At 40.2% G+C, this 20,017-nt stretch overlaps 1 protein-coding gene and 1 long non-coding RNA gene across 3 annotated transcripts in view; one reads left to right on the plus strand and one right to left on the minus strand.

The window, feature by feature from the left end:
* Positions 1 to 1,932, minus strand: part of LOC134296013 (uncharacterized) — a 51,291-nt gene extending 49,359 nt beyond the window's left edge. The window contains exon 1 of the long non-coding RNA XR_010002563.1: positions 1,795 to 1,932. This is a non-coding gene — a long non-coding RNA (uncharacterized LOC134296013). The remainder of the gene's footprint in view (positions 1 to 1,794) is intronic.
* Positions 1,868 to 18,022, plus strand: tatdn2 (TatD DNase domain containing 2). 2 transcript variants are annotated; one of them, XM_008117001.3, is made up of 7 exons: positions 1,868 to 1,991; positions 3,999 to 4,351; positions 6,559 to 7,884; positions 10,404 to 11,294; positions 13,606 to 13,733; positions 15,407 to 15,590; positions 17,331 to 18,022. In XM_008117001.3, exons 2-7 carry the CDS (start codon positions 4,013 to 4,015, stop codon positions 17,469 to 17,471), a joined length of 3,009 nt encoding a protein of 1,002 aa, XP_008115208.1. In that variant the 5' UTR covers positions 1,868 to 1,991; positions 3,999 to 4,012; the 3' UTR covers positions 17,472 to 18,022. The 2 variants fall into 2 exon arrangements, with proteins under 2 accessions (XP_008115208.1, XP_062825839.1); XM_062969769.1 differs by lacking the exon at positions 1,868 to 1,991 and adding an exon at positions 2,122 to 2,243.
* The last annotated feature ends 1,995 nt before the right edge of the window (positions 18,023 to 20,017 follow it).

The following is a 20,017-nucleotide window of genomic DNA, read 5'->3' on the forward strand; positions in this document are numbered from 1 at the left end:
GGATAAGTGAGACTCTACTGTACTGTATTTACAAATTTACCACTAAAATATCACAATGAATTTAAAACACTGACTACAAAAACATTGATTATGAAAAGGCAGACTGCATTGGATAATCCAGAATATTGTATAAGCTAATGTTGGATAAGTGAGATTCTACTTTAATATGAAATAATTACTGGGATAGAATAATGCAGAACAATATAATCTCTAAAACCAGGACAGTAAATAAACAGGGGAATTCCACACAGGAAACAATCAGGGCCAGCTAACACCTCCCAACAAAATATTCCCATCATCAAAGTCTGGCAAATCCTCTGTTTTCTCAGGGCCACAGACAGCAGAAGCACATAAAATATCGCAAACAACACCACTCTGAAAACAAGGGAATTCCAGACAGGAAACAATCAGGGCCAGCTAACACCTTGCAACAAAAAAATCACTCAGGGAGGAAACAGCCAGGCTTTAAAGCTGCAAGGCCATTACATCCTAATCATTTTCCCTAATTGCAGCATTCATACTTGCCTCCAACAGACATAAAAAAACCCAATCAGAAATATTGTATATTCACAATCTTTAGGAAATACAGTAGAGTCTCACTTATCCAACACTCACTTATCCAACGTTCTGGATTATCCAACGTTCTGGATTATCCAACGCATTTTTGTAGTCAATGTTTTCAATATATTGTGACATTTGGTGCTAAATTCATAAATACAGTAATTACTACATAGCATTACTGCGTATTGAACTACTTTTTCTGCCAAATTTGTTGTCTAACATGATGTTTTGGTGCTTCATTTGTAAAATCATAACCTAATTTGATATTTAATAGGCTTTTCCTTAATGACTCCTTATTATCCAACATATTCGCTCATCCAACATTCTGCTGGCCCGTTTATGTTGGATAAGTGAGACTCTACTGTAATATCCCCTGATGGCGCAGCGTGTTAAAGCGCTGAGCTGCTGAACTTCTGGACCGAAAGGCCGCAGGTTTGAATTGGGGGAGCAGAGAGAGCCCCCACTGTTTGCCCCAGCTTCTGCCAACCCAGAGGTTCAAAAACATGCAAATGTGAGTGCATCAATAGGTACTGCTCCAGTGGGAAGGTAACACTGCTCCATGCAGTCATCCCACATGACCTTGGAGGAGACTACGGACAACGCCAGTTCTTCGGCTTAGAAATGGAGATGAGCACCAACCTCCAGAATCATACATGACTGGGCTTAATGTCAGGGGAAAACGTTTACCCTTTACCTTAACTACCACCAATTCCTCAATATTTATTTCCCATACCACCAGACTTCGCCACAGCAACGCGTGGCCGGGCACAGCTAGTATACTTATATATATTTACAGAGGAGCCCCGGTGGCAAAGTGCGTTAAAGCACTGAGCTGGAGACCGAAAGGTCCCAGGTTCAATCCCGGGAGCGGCGTGAGCGGCCCTGCCAACCTAGCAGTTCGAAAACATGCCAATGTGAGTAGATCAATAGGTACCGTTCCGGCGGAAAGGTAACGGCGCTCCATGCAGTCATGCCGGCCACATGACCTTGGAGGTGTCTACGGACAATGCCGGCTCTTCGGCTTAGAAATGGAGATGAGCACCAACCCCCAGAGTCAGACATGACTGGACTTAACGTCAGGGGAAAACCTTTACCTTATATATTTACAGATATATAAACCTCACAACCTCTGAGGATGCCTGCCATAGATGTGGACGAAACGTCAGGAGAGAATGATTCTGGAACATAGCCAATACAGCCCGGAAAACTCACACAACTCACTCACTTACTTACTTTCCTTCCTTCCTTCCTGTGGGCTGGGTCACGTGGCCGCCAAGCCCGGTCACGTGCCTCTTGACGCGCCTCAGCCAATCAGGCTCCTCCCAGCATCGCCCTCTTCTTCTTCTTTCCTTTTCCTTCTCCTTGGCCTCAGCTTGCAAGCAACAGCGGCGGCGGCGGGGGAACGCGGAGGGGGCGCGCGGCCTTAGCGCGTGAGTAACAGCGGCAGCTGGGCGCCGCGTGCCACCAATCCAACGGCCACTGCTTGAATCAGAAGGGGCGCGCGGCGGGGGGAGGGAGGGAGGGGGAGGTTGGGGAGCCAGCCAATGGCTGCTGGGGCTCCCAAACGAGGAAGCCACGCCCACCACCCCTGTGGGAATGGCTTCTTCTAACTCCTTCATGTATCCTTTTCTTGGCGCCTGGCTCTGCAGTTTGTCTCTGTAGTTTCTTTCCTGCACCCTCAGGTTGGGAGAAATCAAAGGAGGGAACAGAGAGGGGCAGGGAGCATGGGGCTGATGAGGTATTAGTGCCTAAGGGGGCATCTACACCAGATATGGGCCAACTTGGGCCTTCCCTCCAGGTGTTTTGGACTTCAACTCCCACCATTCAACTCCCACTCCCTCGGGCCCTTTCCTTTTCCCCCTCAGCCGCATAGGAATGGTGGGAGTTGAAGTCCAAAACACATTGAGGGAAGTTCCCAAGTTGGCCCATACCTAATCCACACTAGAATTAATGAAGTTCTGCGCCGCTTCAACCACCAAAACTCATTGCCATGGAATTCTGGCCGCTGTCCTTTTAAAAGGAGTTAAGCCTTCTCAAAAGAGCCTCACCGGCTCCCAGGATTTCCTAGCATTGAGCCAGGGCTGTTCAAGTGGTGCCAGAGTGTGTTAATTCTGCAGTGTGGATGCACCCTAACTCGACCAACTTCTTGCCACCATTAGACCAGCTTGTAGATAGTTCATCTATGCTATTTCTTAAAGCCACGACTACTCTAAAATGCAGTGGTATCCATCAAGGCAGAAAAAACAAAACGCAAAGGTACATACTGGGGGACGCCTGGCTCAACAGCATTACGTGTGAAAAAGATCTCGGAGTCGTCGTGGACAACAAGTCAAACATGAGCCAACAATGTGATGTGGCGGCCAAAAAGCCAATGGGATTTTGGCCTGCATAAATAGGAGTATAGTGTCTAGATCCAGGGAAGTCATGCTACCCCTGTATTCTGCCTTGATCAGACCACACCTAGAATACTGCATCCAATTCTGGGCACCGCAATATAAGGGGGATGACGACAGCTGAAATGTGTCCAAAGGAGGGCGATCAAAATGATCAAGGGCCTGGAGAGCAAGCCCTATGAAGAGCGAATTAAAGAGCTGGGCATGTTTAGCCTGCAGAAGAGAAGGCTAAGAGGAGGAGACTAGGACTTGGAACAATGGCTTCAAACTACAGGAAAGGAGATTCCACCTGGGTGTGAGGAAGAACTTCCTAACTGTGAGAGCTGTTCATCAGTGGAACTCTCTGCCCCAGAGTGTAGTGGAGGCTCTTTCTTTGGAAGCTTTTAAACAGAGGCTGGATGGCCATCTGTCGGGAGTGCTTTGAATGCAGTTTTTTTGCTTCTTGGCAGGGGGTTGAACTGGATGGCCCACGAGGTCTCTTCCAATTTTATGATTCTATGAAGTTTGTTACTGGAGGTGCATCTATGCTGTAGAATCAATACAGTTTAACGCCACATTTACTGCTGTGGCCCAATGTTATGGGATCCTGGGAGTAGAGGCACCAGCACCATCTCCAGAGAAGGCTTTGCAGACATAGGCAAATTTTGGCCCACCAGATGTTTTGGACTCCCAACTCCCACAATTCCTAACAGCAGGTAGGATGTTTGGAATTGTGGGAGTTGAATTTCAAAATATCTGGAGGACTAAAGTTTGCCTATGCCAGCTTTAAAACCATGTAAAACTACAGCTCATGATTCCACACCTTTGAATCACTTTAGTTTAAGTGGTATCAATATGAATAAATTCTACCACATAGCTACAACCCAGGATTCCCTGTAGGTATCAAAATCTGGATGCTGGAGTCCCATTGCGTGCAACGATGTTCCTTATATAAAACAACCAAATTAAAGTTTTCTTTTTGGACTTTTTAAATTTTAGATGGCCAGGTCTGTGGATAGATAAAGCTGACTATATACTGTCTGTTTTCTCTCTGCTCGTGTCCAGGTAAGCCAGCCTCAATGCAGCCAAACAGGAGACGCAAAATAGAGTGGGACAGCTTGTCCGTTAGCTCGCCGACCAAATATTTCAAGCTCACAACAGAAGGGCCGCCTTATCCTTCCCCTGGCAGTAGTCACAACAACAAGGCAACTGCATTCACAAAGGCATTCTCTAGAACTTCGTTCACAGCAGAGGATTCTTCCTCTGATGAGTTTGAAATAGATGATGACAGCGACAGCGTGGTTCGGAAGAATCTGGGCCAATCCCCTTTTAGTAGAAGCCTACTTGTAAAGAATACAGCTAGTGACATGTCTAGGAGAAATGTGACATCTGCACCTGGAGAATCTCTAAAACAACAGGTACCATAATGAGCACAAAATAAATGGTTTATGTCGAAAAGGGGTAACTTTTTATGTATTTTTTATATTTTTGGTATTTATATTTTTATTACGTGAGTATAGAATTGTGCTTTTAGTGTCATGTGGCTTAGTAAATTATATGTATTCGAAAAAATATACTCTTGGTATATTAACTATAACTTAGTTGATATATTTGAAAAAAGGGAAAACTTATCTGGACAATTGTTGAATTAATCAGTTTTAACATTAGTAAAATAAAATTTCCATAATACCTTCCATTTATAGAGAAAAATACATTTTGGCCCTCCACATTTGTGGAGATGATTTTTACAGATTTGATGATTCATGGATGTTCTCTGTAGCTTGCTCTATGTCCTCCATGATTGTCAGCCTCCAGTGGAAGTTGATTATAGAGTTGCACAGGAGGACCCAAGAAGTCCCACAGAAATGTTCTCTCAGTTTAAAAAATAGGAATTCCTTTATTCATTTTAAATATATATATATATATAGGGGTTGTGTGCCCCTAACCCCAGTGAATGTGGAGGGCTAACTGTATGTTTGCCTTGAAAATACAGGCACTCCCCAAGTTACAAACAAGATAGGTTTGGTAGGTTTGTTTTTAAGTTGAATTTCATAGAATCATAGAGTTGGATGAGACCTCATGGGCCATCCAGTCCAACCCCCTGCCAAGAAGCAAGAAAATCACATTCAAAGCAACCCCGACAGATGGCCATCCAGCCTCTGCTTAAAAGCCTCCAAAGAAGGAGCCTCCACCACACTCTAGGGCAGAGAGTTCCAGTGTCAAACAGCTCTCGCAGTGAGGAAATTCTTCCTAATGTTCAGGTGGAATCTCCTTTCCTGTAGTTTAAAGCCATTGTTCCATGTCCTAGTCTCCAGGGCAGCAGAAAACAAGCTTGCTCCCTCCTCCCTATGACTTCCCCTCATATATTTAGACATGGCTATCATGTCTCCTCTCAGCTTTCTTTTCTGCAGGCTAAACATGCCTAGCTCTTTAAGTTGCTCCTCATACGGCTTGTTCTCCAGACCCTTGATCATTTAGTCATTTTGTATGTAATAATTGGATTTTGGGGGGAAAATGGATTGGTGAAAAAGCTTCAGTTGAGACACCTTTTCCCCATGATAATTTTTTCAGGGCTGAATTTCTCTTCCAAGGAATAGATTTCTCTCACTTTCTGTCGTCTCATCCCCATTCTTAACTGTGAGTCATTTGTAAGTCAGATGTTTGTAACTCTGGGACTGCCTGTACATATTTTTCACCAGGTTTATTTTGGAGATGAGATGCTCCAATATGTTGAATATGAAACTAAATAAACATATCTAGAATCTAACAAATTGTGTGTTCATTGTTAGCTAGGAAGTTGGCGAGTGCTGGTTTAACTTAAAAATAAATGACAACTTACATGGTTTCTTCAATTTAACTACATAGGCAGCTGGCCAGTTGGTTTTTGCTAAATCAATGGGTATGAGGAATTTTACATTTAAACAATGATAAGCCAAAGTTCCAAAGAATGTTCCTTACTTTTCATGAAGTTTATGCAGTTCTTTTGCTTCTACTCAGTTCCTGCTGCCAATAGGAAAAGTGAAACTAACTAAGATGTGAAAACCTTTATCACATCAGAGTAACTGAGGGCATTGGCATGTTATTTGAAAATAAATCAATAATTATAATCCAAGATCAGACCTCAGATGTTATTGAATGACAACTCCAATCACTTTTGATTATCCTCCATGTGGACTAGGGATAATGTAAATTGTAACCCAACAGCACTTTTGACTCTGAGGTTGGGGAAAGGCTAATGGACATTTTAAAGTCAGACGTCCTATCCACAAGCCTTGAGTCTAAATTCAAAGCCTACTCTCCTGACTAAACAGAACAAACCGCAGCCTGCCAGATGTTACTGTAGCACAAATCCTATCTTCTCTAGTCATGATTTCTACAGGAGTTTGTAGTCCAACATCCAGAGGTCCATATACATGGTGGGTTAGATTTGGCCAGCAGGCCTTGATTTGACATATGTGGTTTAGCTGTTCCTACCAACAGCAAAAGGTGAGAGGAAGTGTAAGGAGTTGAAATGTGAATATGCTGTTTGTGAATGATAAGTCAAATGCAATGGAATTCTGGGTTCTGGGAGACATAATTTCTATGATTTATGCTGTATGCAGCTTACACTGTTCCTATTGCTTAGATCAGACAAGATGGTTGCAGCGATTCCAGCCCGACTCTTACATCGAGCGTGGAAAGGAAAGAGACCCCAAAAGAGGCAGTGGCTGAATCTGGGAGGAGGAGAGTGAGGAGCAACAATCAAGATCAGGGTGCTCGAGAAATATACCGTAAAGCTCTGCGGGGTATATTTGGTGGAGCCCTAATCGCTAAAAAAGAGGCAGTAACTCCAAATGGAATTCACAGGGAAAGAAGAGAGGCATCTGGATCAGCTGACAAGCTGGGACATCTCTCAGTAGCCTCAAAACCTGAAGAACAGCAAAGTGAGAAAGACTCAAAAGCTATAGCAAAAGATAAAATTAACATTTCTATCAGACAGAATAGAGAAGAGTCTTCTAGATTAGATGTCAGCTCAAGACATGTTGCTGTAGTTTCAAAGTCAGATGGAGAAAAGAACCTTAAGCATGAGTCGAGGTTTCAGAAAGCTGATACAAAAGAAGATAATACCACTAAGCACAGTGGAAAAGCAATTGCTAGATCTAGTGGCAGCACACGACATACTCATGCAGTGTCCAGGTATGAAAATGAGCCAGAACTTCCTCAGAATTCCACTTTTCATAAAATATCTGTTGAGGAAGTACCTAGTACCTCTAGGCACAACAGAAAAGATCCTTCCAGATCAGAGGAAAAGTCAAAACATGTCCCTAAATTACCACATTTTGAAGGTGAGCCAAAATTTCCAGAGGAATCTTGTTTTCAGAAATCCATTGTTAAGGAAGAGCATAAGACTTCTCGGCATAGCAGAAAAGAGGTATCCAGGTCAGGGGGTAACTCAAGACATAAATCCAAATTACAGAGATTTGAAGATGAGTTAGAACTTGAGCAGGAATCAACCAGCCTAAAAACTACAGTGAAAGAGGATAATGATACTTCTTTTGGAGGTGGTAAAAATAGACCTTGTAGAAAGATTTGGGAATTGGATAACAATTTACAAAACATTTGTAGTCTCTTGCAAACTGGAGGAGAACATAAGGGTAAGAGAGACTCTGCAAAAAAACAAAGTATAATTGCTGAGGAAAATGCTCATGCCAGTCTAAGTATAAAGGAATCTCAAAGACCTGAGACCCACTTGAAATGTTTGTCTAATGTTTCATGTTATGATGGTGAAATGACAGCCAAAGACAGTACTGTGGCAAGACAGAGAACTGTGTCAGAAGAAAAATGCCCTTCCTCCAGTTCATCTGACACAAAGAGTGAAACAAAAAAGGAGTTTGTGAATTTCCAAAGGACAGTTATTGTTCAGCCTTCTCCAAAGCAGGTTCTTGTTAAAGAAACTGAAGTAAATCAAAAGGTAAGACATTCACCTGTACTTAAATATTTCTGAAAAGAAATCATACATAGTGAACTATTCCTGAAATGTCACTGATTTTATCACGATAACAATAGAGAGCCTGTGTGACATAGTGCCCTGGATGTTGAACTCTGGGAGGCGAGGGTTCAAATCTCTGCTCACCTGTGGAAACACATTGGGCAACCTTGGGCAAATCACACTCCCTCAACCTAAGAGTAAGGCAGTGACAAGCCCTTCCAAACAAATCTTGCTAAGAAACCTTAGAACCATTATAAGTTAAAAGCAACTGGAAGGCACAATACAGACAACACAGCCTTAACTAAAACTTGAGATAGTATCAGTTATTTTCTTTAAACCAGGGGTCCCCAAACTTTTTGAGCAGAGGGCCGGTCCACAATCCTTCAGACTGTTGAGGGGCCGAATTATCATTTGAAAAAAAATACAAATTCCTATGCATACTGCACATGTCTTATTTGTAGTGCAACAACAACGAAAGAATACAATATTTAAAAATGAAAACAATTTTAACCAACATAAACCTATTAGGATTTCAATGAAAAGTGTGGGCCTGCTACTGGCCAGTGAGATAGTCAAGTTAATTAGGATTGTTGTTGTTGTGTGCCTTCAAGTCATGTCAAACTTTGGCTGAGCCTAAGTCTAAAATTAATTATTTATTTACTCAATTTATTTACTACATTTATATCCCACCCTTCTCACCCCGAAGGGGACTCAGAGCAGCTGTATGTACATACAATATATTATATTATTAGCATAACACAATATTAGCATTATATATTACTATATTGAACTATACCACTATACTATTATATAATATGTAATATATACCATATAATTAATATTATTATATGGTATTACTATTAGTATTATATTGTAAGATAATAATAAGATTATTATCAATATTATATGTATATACAATATATTATATTATTAAAACTGATATAAAAATATTATATTATAAAACTGAGGGCGGGGGCCAGGTAAATGACCTTGGAGGGCCGCATCCGGCCCCCGGGCCTTAGTTTGGGGACCCCTGCTTTAAACCTTACATTGGCAGGAAAATAAAGTCATTTACTTTGTCACAAAGGTATAATTTTATTGTGCTAGTAAGAATCCTTAGGCATGGGTGCATAAGCTTGCATCACTGAAAGACATAAAGGCTATAAGATGAACATTTCTCCGGAGTAATTACAGATGTGGGTGTTCATGTGTAACCTAAGATATGGAGACCTTTTGTGGGAGTAATTCAGCAGAATCATGCAGAGAGGTAGAAAATGTATCTACTTTTAAGGAGGTAATATCAGCTTTTCTGTCTTGACGCTGATAGTTGCATACTCTTGAGCTTTCATTAATCCGGAATGGATTTTCATAGTGGTTCAAGCACATTACCCAGAATGAGCTGCTGGTGACTCTGGCAGGATAACAAGCTATGAAGCTAACATGCTGCTATTTAAATATATGTCGTTTAGCTATCTTCTGAAAGGTCTGCTGCCTTTTAAAGAGGTTATTCCTGCTTCTCTCCCTAGTGGCCCCTAGTGGCCTCTGCCTGGTTAATGAAACAGTACCAAAATCAGTTAAGTTTCTAAACAATGAGCATAATGTATGTTTAAATATTCTGCTTAGCCTTCAATGTAGCTTTCATTTGTCCAAAATAAGAGCTTTGCTGTGTATTTCATTGTGGGTTTTTTTCCTGTCTCCTCTTTTTTTTTTGTCCTTGTGCCCTAGCTATCTCCCATTACATGTATTTTTCTGTGAACAAACCTAAAATGCAAAACAGATAGTAGGTCAGGGGTTCTCAAACATTTTCAGCCGCGTAATCCCTTTTGAAGCAAAAGTTTTTCGTGGAGCCCCAAGAAATGTGGCAGATAGATGGAGAGTGTTTGTGTGATCTAATTCACACAGTGCAAAAAGGGAAGAGAAAGAACAATACAGTATTTAAAATGAAGAACAATTTTAACCAACATAAACTTAACAGCATTTCATTGGAAGACCCCTGGGGCCATCCAGTCCAACCCTCTTTTGCCATGCTGGAAAAATACAATCAAAGCAACCCCAACATATGACAATCCAGCCTTTGTGGTAGTAGTAATAGTAGAAACCCCAGAGGGCATCCAGTACAGCTCCCTTCTTCTTTGCAGAAAAAACACCCTCTGAGTGGTGGGAGTGAAATAGGATTTTGGAAGCAAAGAAAGCAGGGGGGGAGGGGATGGGAGGGGAGGGTCTGGGCAGCAAGGAAAAGAGTCTGGGCGGTGGTGGGAAGAGTCTGTGCCTAGGAGGATGCTGCTGCTGTTATTTCTGGCAGCTCAAAACTAATTTCCATGCATTTCTCAGGAGGAGGAAAGAGAAGGAGGTGAGAAGAAGCATGGTGCAGTGGAGCCCCTCACTTTCACCCGCTGAGCCACAAAGGGTTCCCTGGTGCACAGTTTGAGAACCCCTGTACTAGATAATCAGTATGAATTGAGTCTTGGTTTGATCATGTGTTTTAATCTTTTGACTTACAGTTTACTAAGCAAGAGAAAGAGCCCTCAGATGAAAGTGACTGGTCTGACTTGGAGGATGTGGAGAAACCACCTACTTTCTCACAGGAGGATTCCATCCTAAATTGCAGTACATCAGAAACAAAGGAGAATTCAGTATCAGCAACAGAGTTTGTAATGTACCCTCCTCATTTATACAGTTGTAGAATGAGCGATTATGCAAAATACTGGACGAGCAGTCCCAAGCCAACGAATTGTCCTCCTGTTTCAAGCCCTTCTGAAGATGCTTCAAATGCTAGCCATCTTTGTGACATTTCAGATTTTACAATTGGTACTCCTTTAAACACATCAAGAGATCAAGTACCATCTGTGGAAAAAGTGCATGATAGACCACGATCACTTGGTTCTCCATTGCAGTGTGAAAAGAAAAACAGACGACAGAGTTTAGAAGTACCGTCATCCCATGTTCCTATTTTTTCCACCTCACGCAAGTCGGACTCTGTCATTAAAAGTCATGTTAACCGGGATTTACATGATGACTTACCTAAATATTTAGAAGAAGGGTTTATTGATACCCACTGCCATCTGGACATGCTATATTCAAAAATTTCTTACAGGGGCACCTTTTCTAAATTTAGAAATATTTATGATAGCACTTTTCCTGAAGAATTTCAAGGCTGTATCGCTGACTTTTGTGATCCTCGTAACTTGAACAACTATTTATGGGAAGACCTATTAAAGGAAGACATGGTTTGGGGTGCGTTTGGCTGCCATCCACATTTTGCCCGTTACTACTCAGACATTTATGAAAGGCAACTTTTACAGGCAATGAGGCATCCCAAAGCTATTGCCTTTGGAGAAATGGGTCTTGATTACTCTCATAAATGTAGTACTGCAGTCCCGAAGCAGCATAAGGTAAAGGGCTCCACTTCTAGATTGTGGGGCCAAGGTCTCTTGTTGATAAACCTGAAACAAACCCTAGTTGGAATTGATGTCCTCCAGTTTGTAAATTTTTGAAAAAGTAAACCTTTAGTTGGGATTATTGACTTTCTTTTAGGAAATACCATGCCAGATCACTGCTCAGAATATTCTGCTACCCACTCTAAAAGTGAGCAAGTTGCTAAATAACATTTGGGCTTTTAAAAATACATATTTATGTGCAGTGTTCTTCTAGAATCTTGGGAATGATTATTGGATATTGTCCTATAATCTTGGAGGTAGGTAAAATTATCCAAGATATGATTGGTCCTAGTCTTTTGCTATTTAGTTAGTCAAGACAGGCTTTAATTTGGCTCTCAGTTAAAAAGCATGTAGGATATGTGCAGTATGTAAATTACATTGTGTTGATACTTCAGAATTAGCAGTACTGTTTATTCATAAGTTCAAGTTAAGTGGCCAGGGCATGAGAAGTAGCACCAGCATATTTCTGCTACCATGATGATGATGACTATTATTATTACTAACCTTTCTCCCAGTTTGGGACTCGGAAAACATAACTAAAAACTTTAAAATGTAAAAGTATCAATAAAATAAATGAAGATGCAGGTCTAGCCTATCTGGGAAGTTCACAACTCCAGAGCATCTTCTGATTAAAACCCTTTCCAGAGTTCCCACCAGATGTACCTGTGTAACTGGTGGGACAGATTAAATTGGCCTCATCAACAGATCTCAGAACATCAGCAAACTAATAAGAACAACATTATCCTTAGCATGGCCTGGACCTGAGCCATATAGGTCTTTTTAGGTCATAACCACATGAATTGTGTTCGAACATGGTCTGCCAGCCAGTAAAGCTGACGCAGCTGTGCTTCCTATAGCCAGCCTGGGCATCTCTTTGAACCAACTGAAGTTTCTGAACATGTTTCAAAAGCATCCACACACAGCAGATCAGAACAATCCAAATGGAATGTAATTAATGCAAGTAACATAGCAAGATCTAATATCTCTAGGAATAGGTACAGTGGGTACACAAATCTTAACTTGGCTACTTCTTAAACCTGTCTTTCCTGATTTAGGACTAAATCCAAACATAATCCAAGATGCATACCTGCATCTTCAGGAGGTGTTCAACCCTGTCCAGCACAGAGTGAATCTCTATTCCTTGATTTGCCTTTTGACTGGAGCATCTCTGTTTTGTCTGAATACAGTTTGTTCACCTTCATCCAGTCCATTGCTGATATCAGGAACCAGATAATAGTCTGATAACAGACTGGGACAGCTTCTGTGGATTGATGTGTAAATGAATCATTGGATATCATCTGCATATTGATGGCACCATAGCCTAGAACAACCTCTTCCAGTGGTTTTTTATATATGTTAAGTAGCATGGGTGACAGAACCAAGCCCTAAGGGACCCCACAGGCTAACAGTGTTGAGGTTGAATGGGAGTCTCCAAGCACCACCTCAATTCACCCCTCTAAGAAAGGCTGGAGTCATAGTAAAACACTGCCCGCAAATTCCATTCCAGGAAGGTTATCAAGAAAGTTTTCAGGTCAATTATCTCAAAAGCTACAGAGAAATCTGGCGGAACCAACAGGGACATCCTCCTGCTTTGAGTTCCCTGTATAGGTCATCCACCAAGGTATTCAAAGCTTTATCTGTCAATATCAAGTACTGAAATCAGATTGAAAGAACTGAGATAACCCACATCATCCAAAAACCACTGGTAGTGGGATACCACCACATGCTAGTACCTTGCTCCAAAATGACATGTGGGAAACTGGCCAATAGTTGTCCAATATGGTGGGATACAAGTAGGGCTTTTCCCACTGTATTGTATTCCTTTTAATTGTCTCCTTTAGGCATGCTGGAACTCTGCCTTGTTTCGTGACCATTGACCACTTCTTTCACCCACTTGCTTTGAATCATCAATAAGTAAAAAAAAAGAACTGTTGATTAACTTAGAAATAGATCTGTAGATTTATTTAGATTTGTTTATTCAGTATTAATTTTTTCAGAATATTTTAACTTTAGCATGGAGCTTCTAAATGCATAGACACAATATACAATATATACTAGGCAGTTGTCACTGTTATTGTTCTTTGAAATAGTTCGTATTTTGGCAGGTCTATCAGAATGGACTATGTATAGCTAGCTACATTTGTAAAAAGAACAAATTGTAATGGATAGACATTATGCGAGAATATTTCTCCCCATGTCTTACCCTTTTGTTCTTAGGGCAGTTCTAATGGCAGTTGAAAGTGTCACGATTTCTTACTTGCTTCAGGTATTTGAAAGACAACTGAATGTAGCTGTTTCCTTAAAGAAGCCATTAGTAATTCACTGCAGAGATGCTGATGAGGATCTGTTGGAAATCATGAAAAAATGTGTACCAAAAGACTACAAAATACACAGGTAATTGTACTAAGTATTATACATTCTATAACAGTGTTGATTTTTGAAAAATAATCATGGAAGACCAGTAGTTCTGAAATGCATCTTTCGTATGATTATAGTTAGCCCTTGATATCTGCTGGGGTTTGATTCAAGGACTGTCATGGATACCAAAATCCATGTATGCTTAAATCCTATTATATACAATGATGTAGTAAAATGGCATCCTTTATATAGAACGGAAAATCAAAATTCGCTTACAGGAATTTTTTAGAAGGGAATATTTTCAAGTCAAGGATAGTTGAATCCATGGATGCATGGATATGGAGAGCCAAGTATATATTATATATATATTATAGTATATATATATATGTATGTATGTGTGATATTATAGTATATATTATGGTATGGAGGCTACAATATCTAGAGCAAATTTTCTCAGATTGAAAACTAGCATAGCTTCTCAGAAACTTAATCTCCCCCAATAATATGGTGAGACAAGTTTGCTTGATAAATATTATTGCCAAAGCAGCATTTGATTTTTACGGAAAAGTTATGAAGGCCATGTGATGGAAATTATGGTTGGGAACTCTTGCATTCATGATCTGCTTATAAGTTTCCTAGAGACATTTTTTCGGGCTGTGAAAAAAAACACAGAGATGCTTGATATAAGCCAATATAGCATGACTTAAAACTTTGCCCATTGAGTTCTCATTTTGCTCATAGTATCTTATAAAAGTGCTTGCAAATTAAAATTAGGCTTAAGAGACAGATATAACAGTTCACTCAGATCTTTCAATTACTGTATTTTGTACTAAATGTGATGGCTGGGCCCTTGCCGTTATGGCCATCCAATAGAGCCGAAGAAGAAGCCGGTTTGGCCAAAGTAAAATGGCTAAAACAGATCTATGCACAAGTCTACTTACTGCAATAATTCAATTCCTACTTTCATTATATCCTCTGAATATTGCTCCCAAAGGAAAAAAATATTATTTTCCTTCATTGTGAATATGTAGAAGCTCTTCTCCATCTTAGACTCTGACACATGCTGAGGGGAAAAGCTAGGATTTTGCTTTGTGCTGGGATATGAAAAAGGTTAGAATCAGTGGAAATGTTTCCCTTTAGCTTGGGAGAGAGATGTGCATTTCTCTCTTGCATTGAAGTTTGGGAAGGAAAGAAACTCAACAGCAGTTTGTTCATTTGTTTCTAACTCTGCATCCCAGCAGAAGTGAACATATACTTCTAGTTCTGAGGTATAGTTATCACCAGTGGACCAAAGCATTTTTTGGCATGTAGGTTTATGGACATTATAAACCCACTTGCCACTTGAACATCATCCCTTTCTCTTAAAGTATTGCTATTTGATTTTTTTTCCTAATATTTTTTAAAGTGTTGGTAAAATCTAAGACACAACCTGAATTGTAAATTGCAGTTTCATTGTCAAAAACCCCATGACTGCATATAGTTCTAGAACATATTATACCTTTCTCTCCAACTGATTTTAACCAAAATTTCAATATGTTGGCTTTTAATACAAGAAAAAATAACAGCGTGTTAGCAATCATATTAATTCTGTACATTGCTTGCTGTCTTTAGCATACTCTGTGTGTGTGTTTTTTTTTTGTTTTTGTTTTTCTGCTGCTGGTTGATCATTTTATGTTGCAGAATGACCCCTGATTTCTCTTTCCTCTCAGGCATTGCTTTACTGGCAGATATGATGTCATAGAACCACTGTTGGACTACTTTCCAAATCTTACTGTTGGATTCACAGCATTACTGACATATCCATCAGCTCATGAGGCGAGAGAATCAGTTCGGAAAATTCCTTTAAGCAGGATAGTAGTAGAAACAGATGCACCGTATTTCCTTCCTAGGCAGGTAAGGTGTTTGTAAAAAAAAATTACATATATTTCTTTGATGCTGCATTAAAATACTTTGTGGTATCTTGAGAAAGTAAATGTTAATAAGCACAGAGTTGATGCATAGTTTAGGAGCAATAGGTTTATGCTGTACTTTTTGAAGTAGACAACAAAATAATATATGCTTGATGTAGAAAATTGTTTTATAAGGGACTAAATAACTCACGTTGGTCTAGTACTCTTTGAAGCTCAGTAAAAAAAAAACTGGATTCAGTATCTTTGAGGTAAAATAATATTGTGTGATGTAAACTGAGTCTGAAGGAGTTCCCATCCATTTGCACACCAGTCTGGTGAAAGTGGTAGGCCTCTTCAAAGTGGTAAAGGTAGATATTCTACTATTCTCCTTATCTATTACAACAGAGGAACATGATCAAGGGTTATGTGAGGGATAAAAAATAATATTCCCTTTCAAATGCTTTATTCTCAGCCAGCAGAGGAGGAGCCATTAAAGGTTTAACTGCAGCCTCTGCCCAGGCAAGGCATCATGTGAGATCCCTGGCACCTCCTTCAGTTTTTCTCCTCCTTGCCAAATACAGAAGAAAAAAATTGTATCTTCACTTCTCACTGGGATGTTGTGTAGTTTCCAAGCTGTATAACCGTTTTCTAGCAGCATTTTTTCCTGATGTTTCGCCTGCATCTGTGGCTGGCATTCTCAGAAGATTTCAAAACTACAAAACACCCCAGGGATTCCAGCCGTGAATACATTCACTTCTCACTTATTCTTGTTGATTTTTCTCATTTTTTCCTCTCCTTGTCTCACTCAGCTATATATTATCCAAAAAGTATGCTTCATATTTTATTCAATAGTTTTTGGTGCTGTTAGGTTTCTTTCATTCGCTTGTGCTTTATGAAGTCAGTGGCTCTCTAGATCTTTCCTCCCCACCACTCGGGGTGGAGGGAAGGGAGTTTCCTCCTCCATGCCAACCAAGATGTCTTAGCTGATGAATAAACATGATTGCAAGTTCAAGTGGATCTGTAGCTACCTCAGTAGCCTTTTCTACTAATGCTCCACTAAAGGGAGTCTGCAGAATCTGGGCTTTGCCCTCTACTTTCACTAAGCATAATGTACTAGACATGTTCACTTCAGGAAGAGCATTCTTAAAACAGGTCTTTTACAGCTTAACTTTCTGACATGCTACATTCCCACCCAAGGTGGCAATAGTTTTGTTTCTGTTATTATTTTTGAGGATTCTTTTATCACTTTCCTGTAGTGTTGACTAGAGAACAAACTGAAGGAGGAACCATGGAGCTTACTGAAATGGCCTACCAGTAATCTATGAATACGTGATGCCTTGCCTCACCTGTGCAGCAACAGCAACTAGCCCATACTTATCTTTGGCTAGAACAAATCTTCATAGTTAGTTCTCCAGTACACCAGTCTGACTCCTCAAAATTAGAGGTGCATTTGTTTTACAGTATATTCATAAGTGATGATGGTGGAATTGTTATCAAATTGTCCTTGGTCTTCTGAATATCAAAAGCTGGGAATAAATCGGGGAAAATTAATCGACCTGTTAGTAGTTGTCTGTTTTCTTGCATACTTCCTCTATTGTTGCCATCTTGTGCTAGATGGATTTCTGGTCAGAGTCACATAGCAGCATGAAGATATTCAAATTGTTCTTAAATTTAACTTCTACTCCTATTCTGCAGAATATAAAAAACATGCTCTTCTTAATGCTTTTATTCCATTTTTTCTTAGGTGCCCAAAAGCGTGTGCCAGTTTGCACACCCAGGAGTAGCTTTGCACACAGTCAAAGAGATTGCTCGCCTTAAGGAGGTGCCGATGTCCATCATGTTAGCCATACTAAGACAAAATACAAACAAAATCTATAGCTTGTAAGAAAGTGCAAGTTGAGAAAATGAGAAGGAAATCCCTCTCTAGTTATGTTGGTTCCTCCATGTGATTGATGTAAATAGAGATTTGGCATTTATATTTTAATTTTGACCAGCTTGAATATTATGATTCTCCATAAAGAGGAAATTAGTTATAAGTGTTTAATTGAAGCACAATCATTTCAACATGCCTACATTTCCTGGATTTCTTTGCATCCCTCCCCTCACTGTGTTATTGGTTGCCTGTTGTTTAAGGTGCCTTAGTATTAATTTGACTCCTGAAGTATGGTTTTAATTACTAATGGTTGGGAGCTGTGCAGAAGACAGGCTAATTTTTTAATTTTCATTTAAATTAGGCTGTTTTTAATCTCTTTAATAATTTCCTTTTTTAATGAAGAAAAATAATTTAGCTTTTCTATAATGTTATGTATTATTTGAATTTTGAAGAGCTTATTTGTAAATGAATGTATTTTTATACCACTTCTCATGTTCAATTTGTAAATGAGTCTCACTTAATGCAAGAAATTAAAATCTTGTGGACATTAACATTGAAAGAAAGTAATTGTTGCCTTTCTTTTCAATTCAAGCCAATAATAAGATTTCAAGGTTTTTTTGTAGATGCTCCTGGTTACGTTATTCAAGATGTTATCATCATGTAAGCACATATCCATCTTGTCAATAGCCTTTTGATTCATTCTTCCATAGAGATGTGAGATGGGTTGCAGGCAAAACAATAAAAGCATGTTTCCCTCCTTCAAGTCAGAGAAGTGTTACATTTGTCTCCTAAAGCACCCTTAGAGAAAAAGAGTCCTGAAACTGAACTGAAGAGTCTGCTGTCTAGTAACAAAATTCTGTTTTTCTGTAGTTTCATAATTGTGCCTGTGATTCTAAACATAACTAATCATAACTTGTTTTATTGTAATAATTGTAAGTCCCCAGATCTTCCGTTTACAAAGATCCTCACTACATTGTATGCTTATTGCATATTAATTTCTGTGCTAATTTAGAATCCTAGAGTTGGATGAGACCCCAAGGGCCATCCAGCCCAAGCCCTTGCCATTCAGGAACACACACTCGAGGCACTCCTAACAAATGGCTTATTGAAGAAACTTCAAAGGAGCAGACTCTGACATACTCTGAGGAGGAATCTTCCACTACTGAATCGCTCTTACCCTCAGGAAGTTCTTCCAAATGTTTAGGTGAAATCTCTTCCCCCTGCAGTTTGATTCCATTGCTCTGTGTCCTAGTCTCTGGAACAGCAGAAATGAAGTCTGCCCCCTTTTCAATATGACATCCTTTCAAATATTTAAACATTGCTGTCATGCTCTCTCTCAACCTTCCTGTCTAACTCCATTCTACCATGCAGGTACACAAAAGCAAAGCACTAACAACAGATTGCCATCCAGCCTCTTTAAAAACCTTCATAGAAAGAGGTTCCACACTGTGAGGGAGCATGTTACACTGTTCTTACTGTCAGAATGTTCTTCCTAATATTCAGTGATGCCCATTATATCATTGCATCACATGTTGTGTGATTTTATTTATTTATTTCTTGTGTCAGAAGCGAAACTGAGGGTACAAGTTGTAATGGATTTGCAGACACAGAAATTTTTTTAAAAAGAAAAAAAACTTGGCATTAATACTAAACGTCTTTTGCCCAGTAGCTGGCCACTTACAGTGCCTCTGGTATTGCTGTTAGAAGGTCCTCCATTGTGCATGTTTCAAGGCTCAGACCGCATTGTAATGGTTGGTCTGTGGTTTGCTCTTCTCCACACGCGCATGTTGCGGATTCCACTTGGTAGCCCCTTTCTTAAGGTTGGCTCTGCATCTCATGGTGCCAAAGCGCAGTCTGTTCAGCACCTTCCAAGTCACCCAGTCTTCTGTGTGCCCAGGGGGGAGTCTCTCATCCAGCATCAGTCACTGATTAAGGTTCCGAATTTTAGCCTGTCACTTTTGGACTCTCGCTTGCTGAGGTGTTCCTGCGAGTATCTCTGTAGATCTTAGAAAGCTATTTCTTGATTTAAGGCGTTGGCGTGCTGGTTGATATCCGAATGGGATGGGCTGGAGATGTCAATGCCCTTAGTCCTTTAGTTGTTGGCTGCTACTTCCCAGCGGATGTCAGGTGGTGCAATGCCGGCTAAGCAGTATAATTTCTCTAGTGATGTAGGACGTAGACATCCTGTGATAATGTGACATGTCTAATAAAGAGCCACATCCTCTGTTTTAACGTGGTGAGATGTATTCCACACTAGGCATGCGTATTCAGCAGCAGAGTAGCAAAGCGCAAGGGCAGATGTCTTCACTGTGTCAGGTTGTGATCCCCAGGTTGTGCCAGTCAGCTTTCATACGATGTTATTTCTAATGCCCACTTTTTGCTTGATATTAAAGCAGTGCTTCTTGTAAAACAGAGCACGATCCAGGGTATTTTGGTGTGCTGCAGTGTTCCAGTGGGATTCCTTCCCAGGTAATCCTCAGATGCTATGACTCTTGCTTTCCACCAGATTTTGGAAATCTGAGAGGATGCAATGCAGTTGTTCATCATCTTCAGCAGTC

Source organism: Anolis carolinensis, chromosome 2 (assembly GCF_035594765.1).
Source record: "Anolis carolinensis isolate JA03-04 chromosome 2, rAnoCar3.1.pri, whole genome shotgun sequence".
NCBI classification, from domain to species: Eukaryota; Metazoa; Chordata; class Lepidosauria; order Squamata; family Dactyloidae; genus Anolis; species Anolis carolinensis.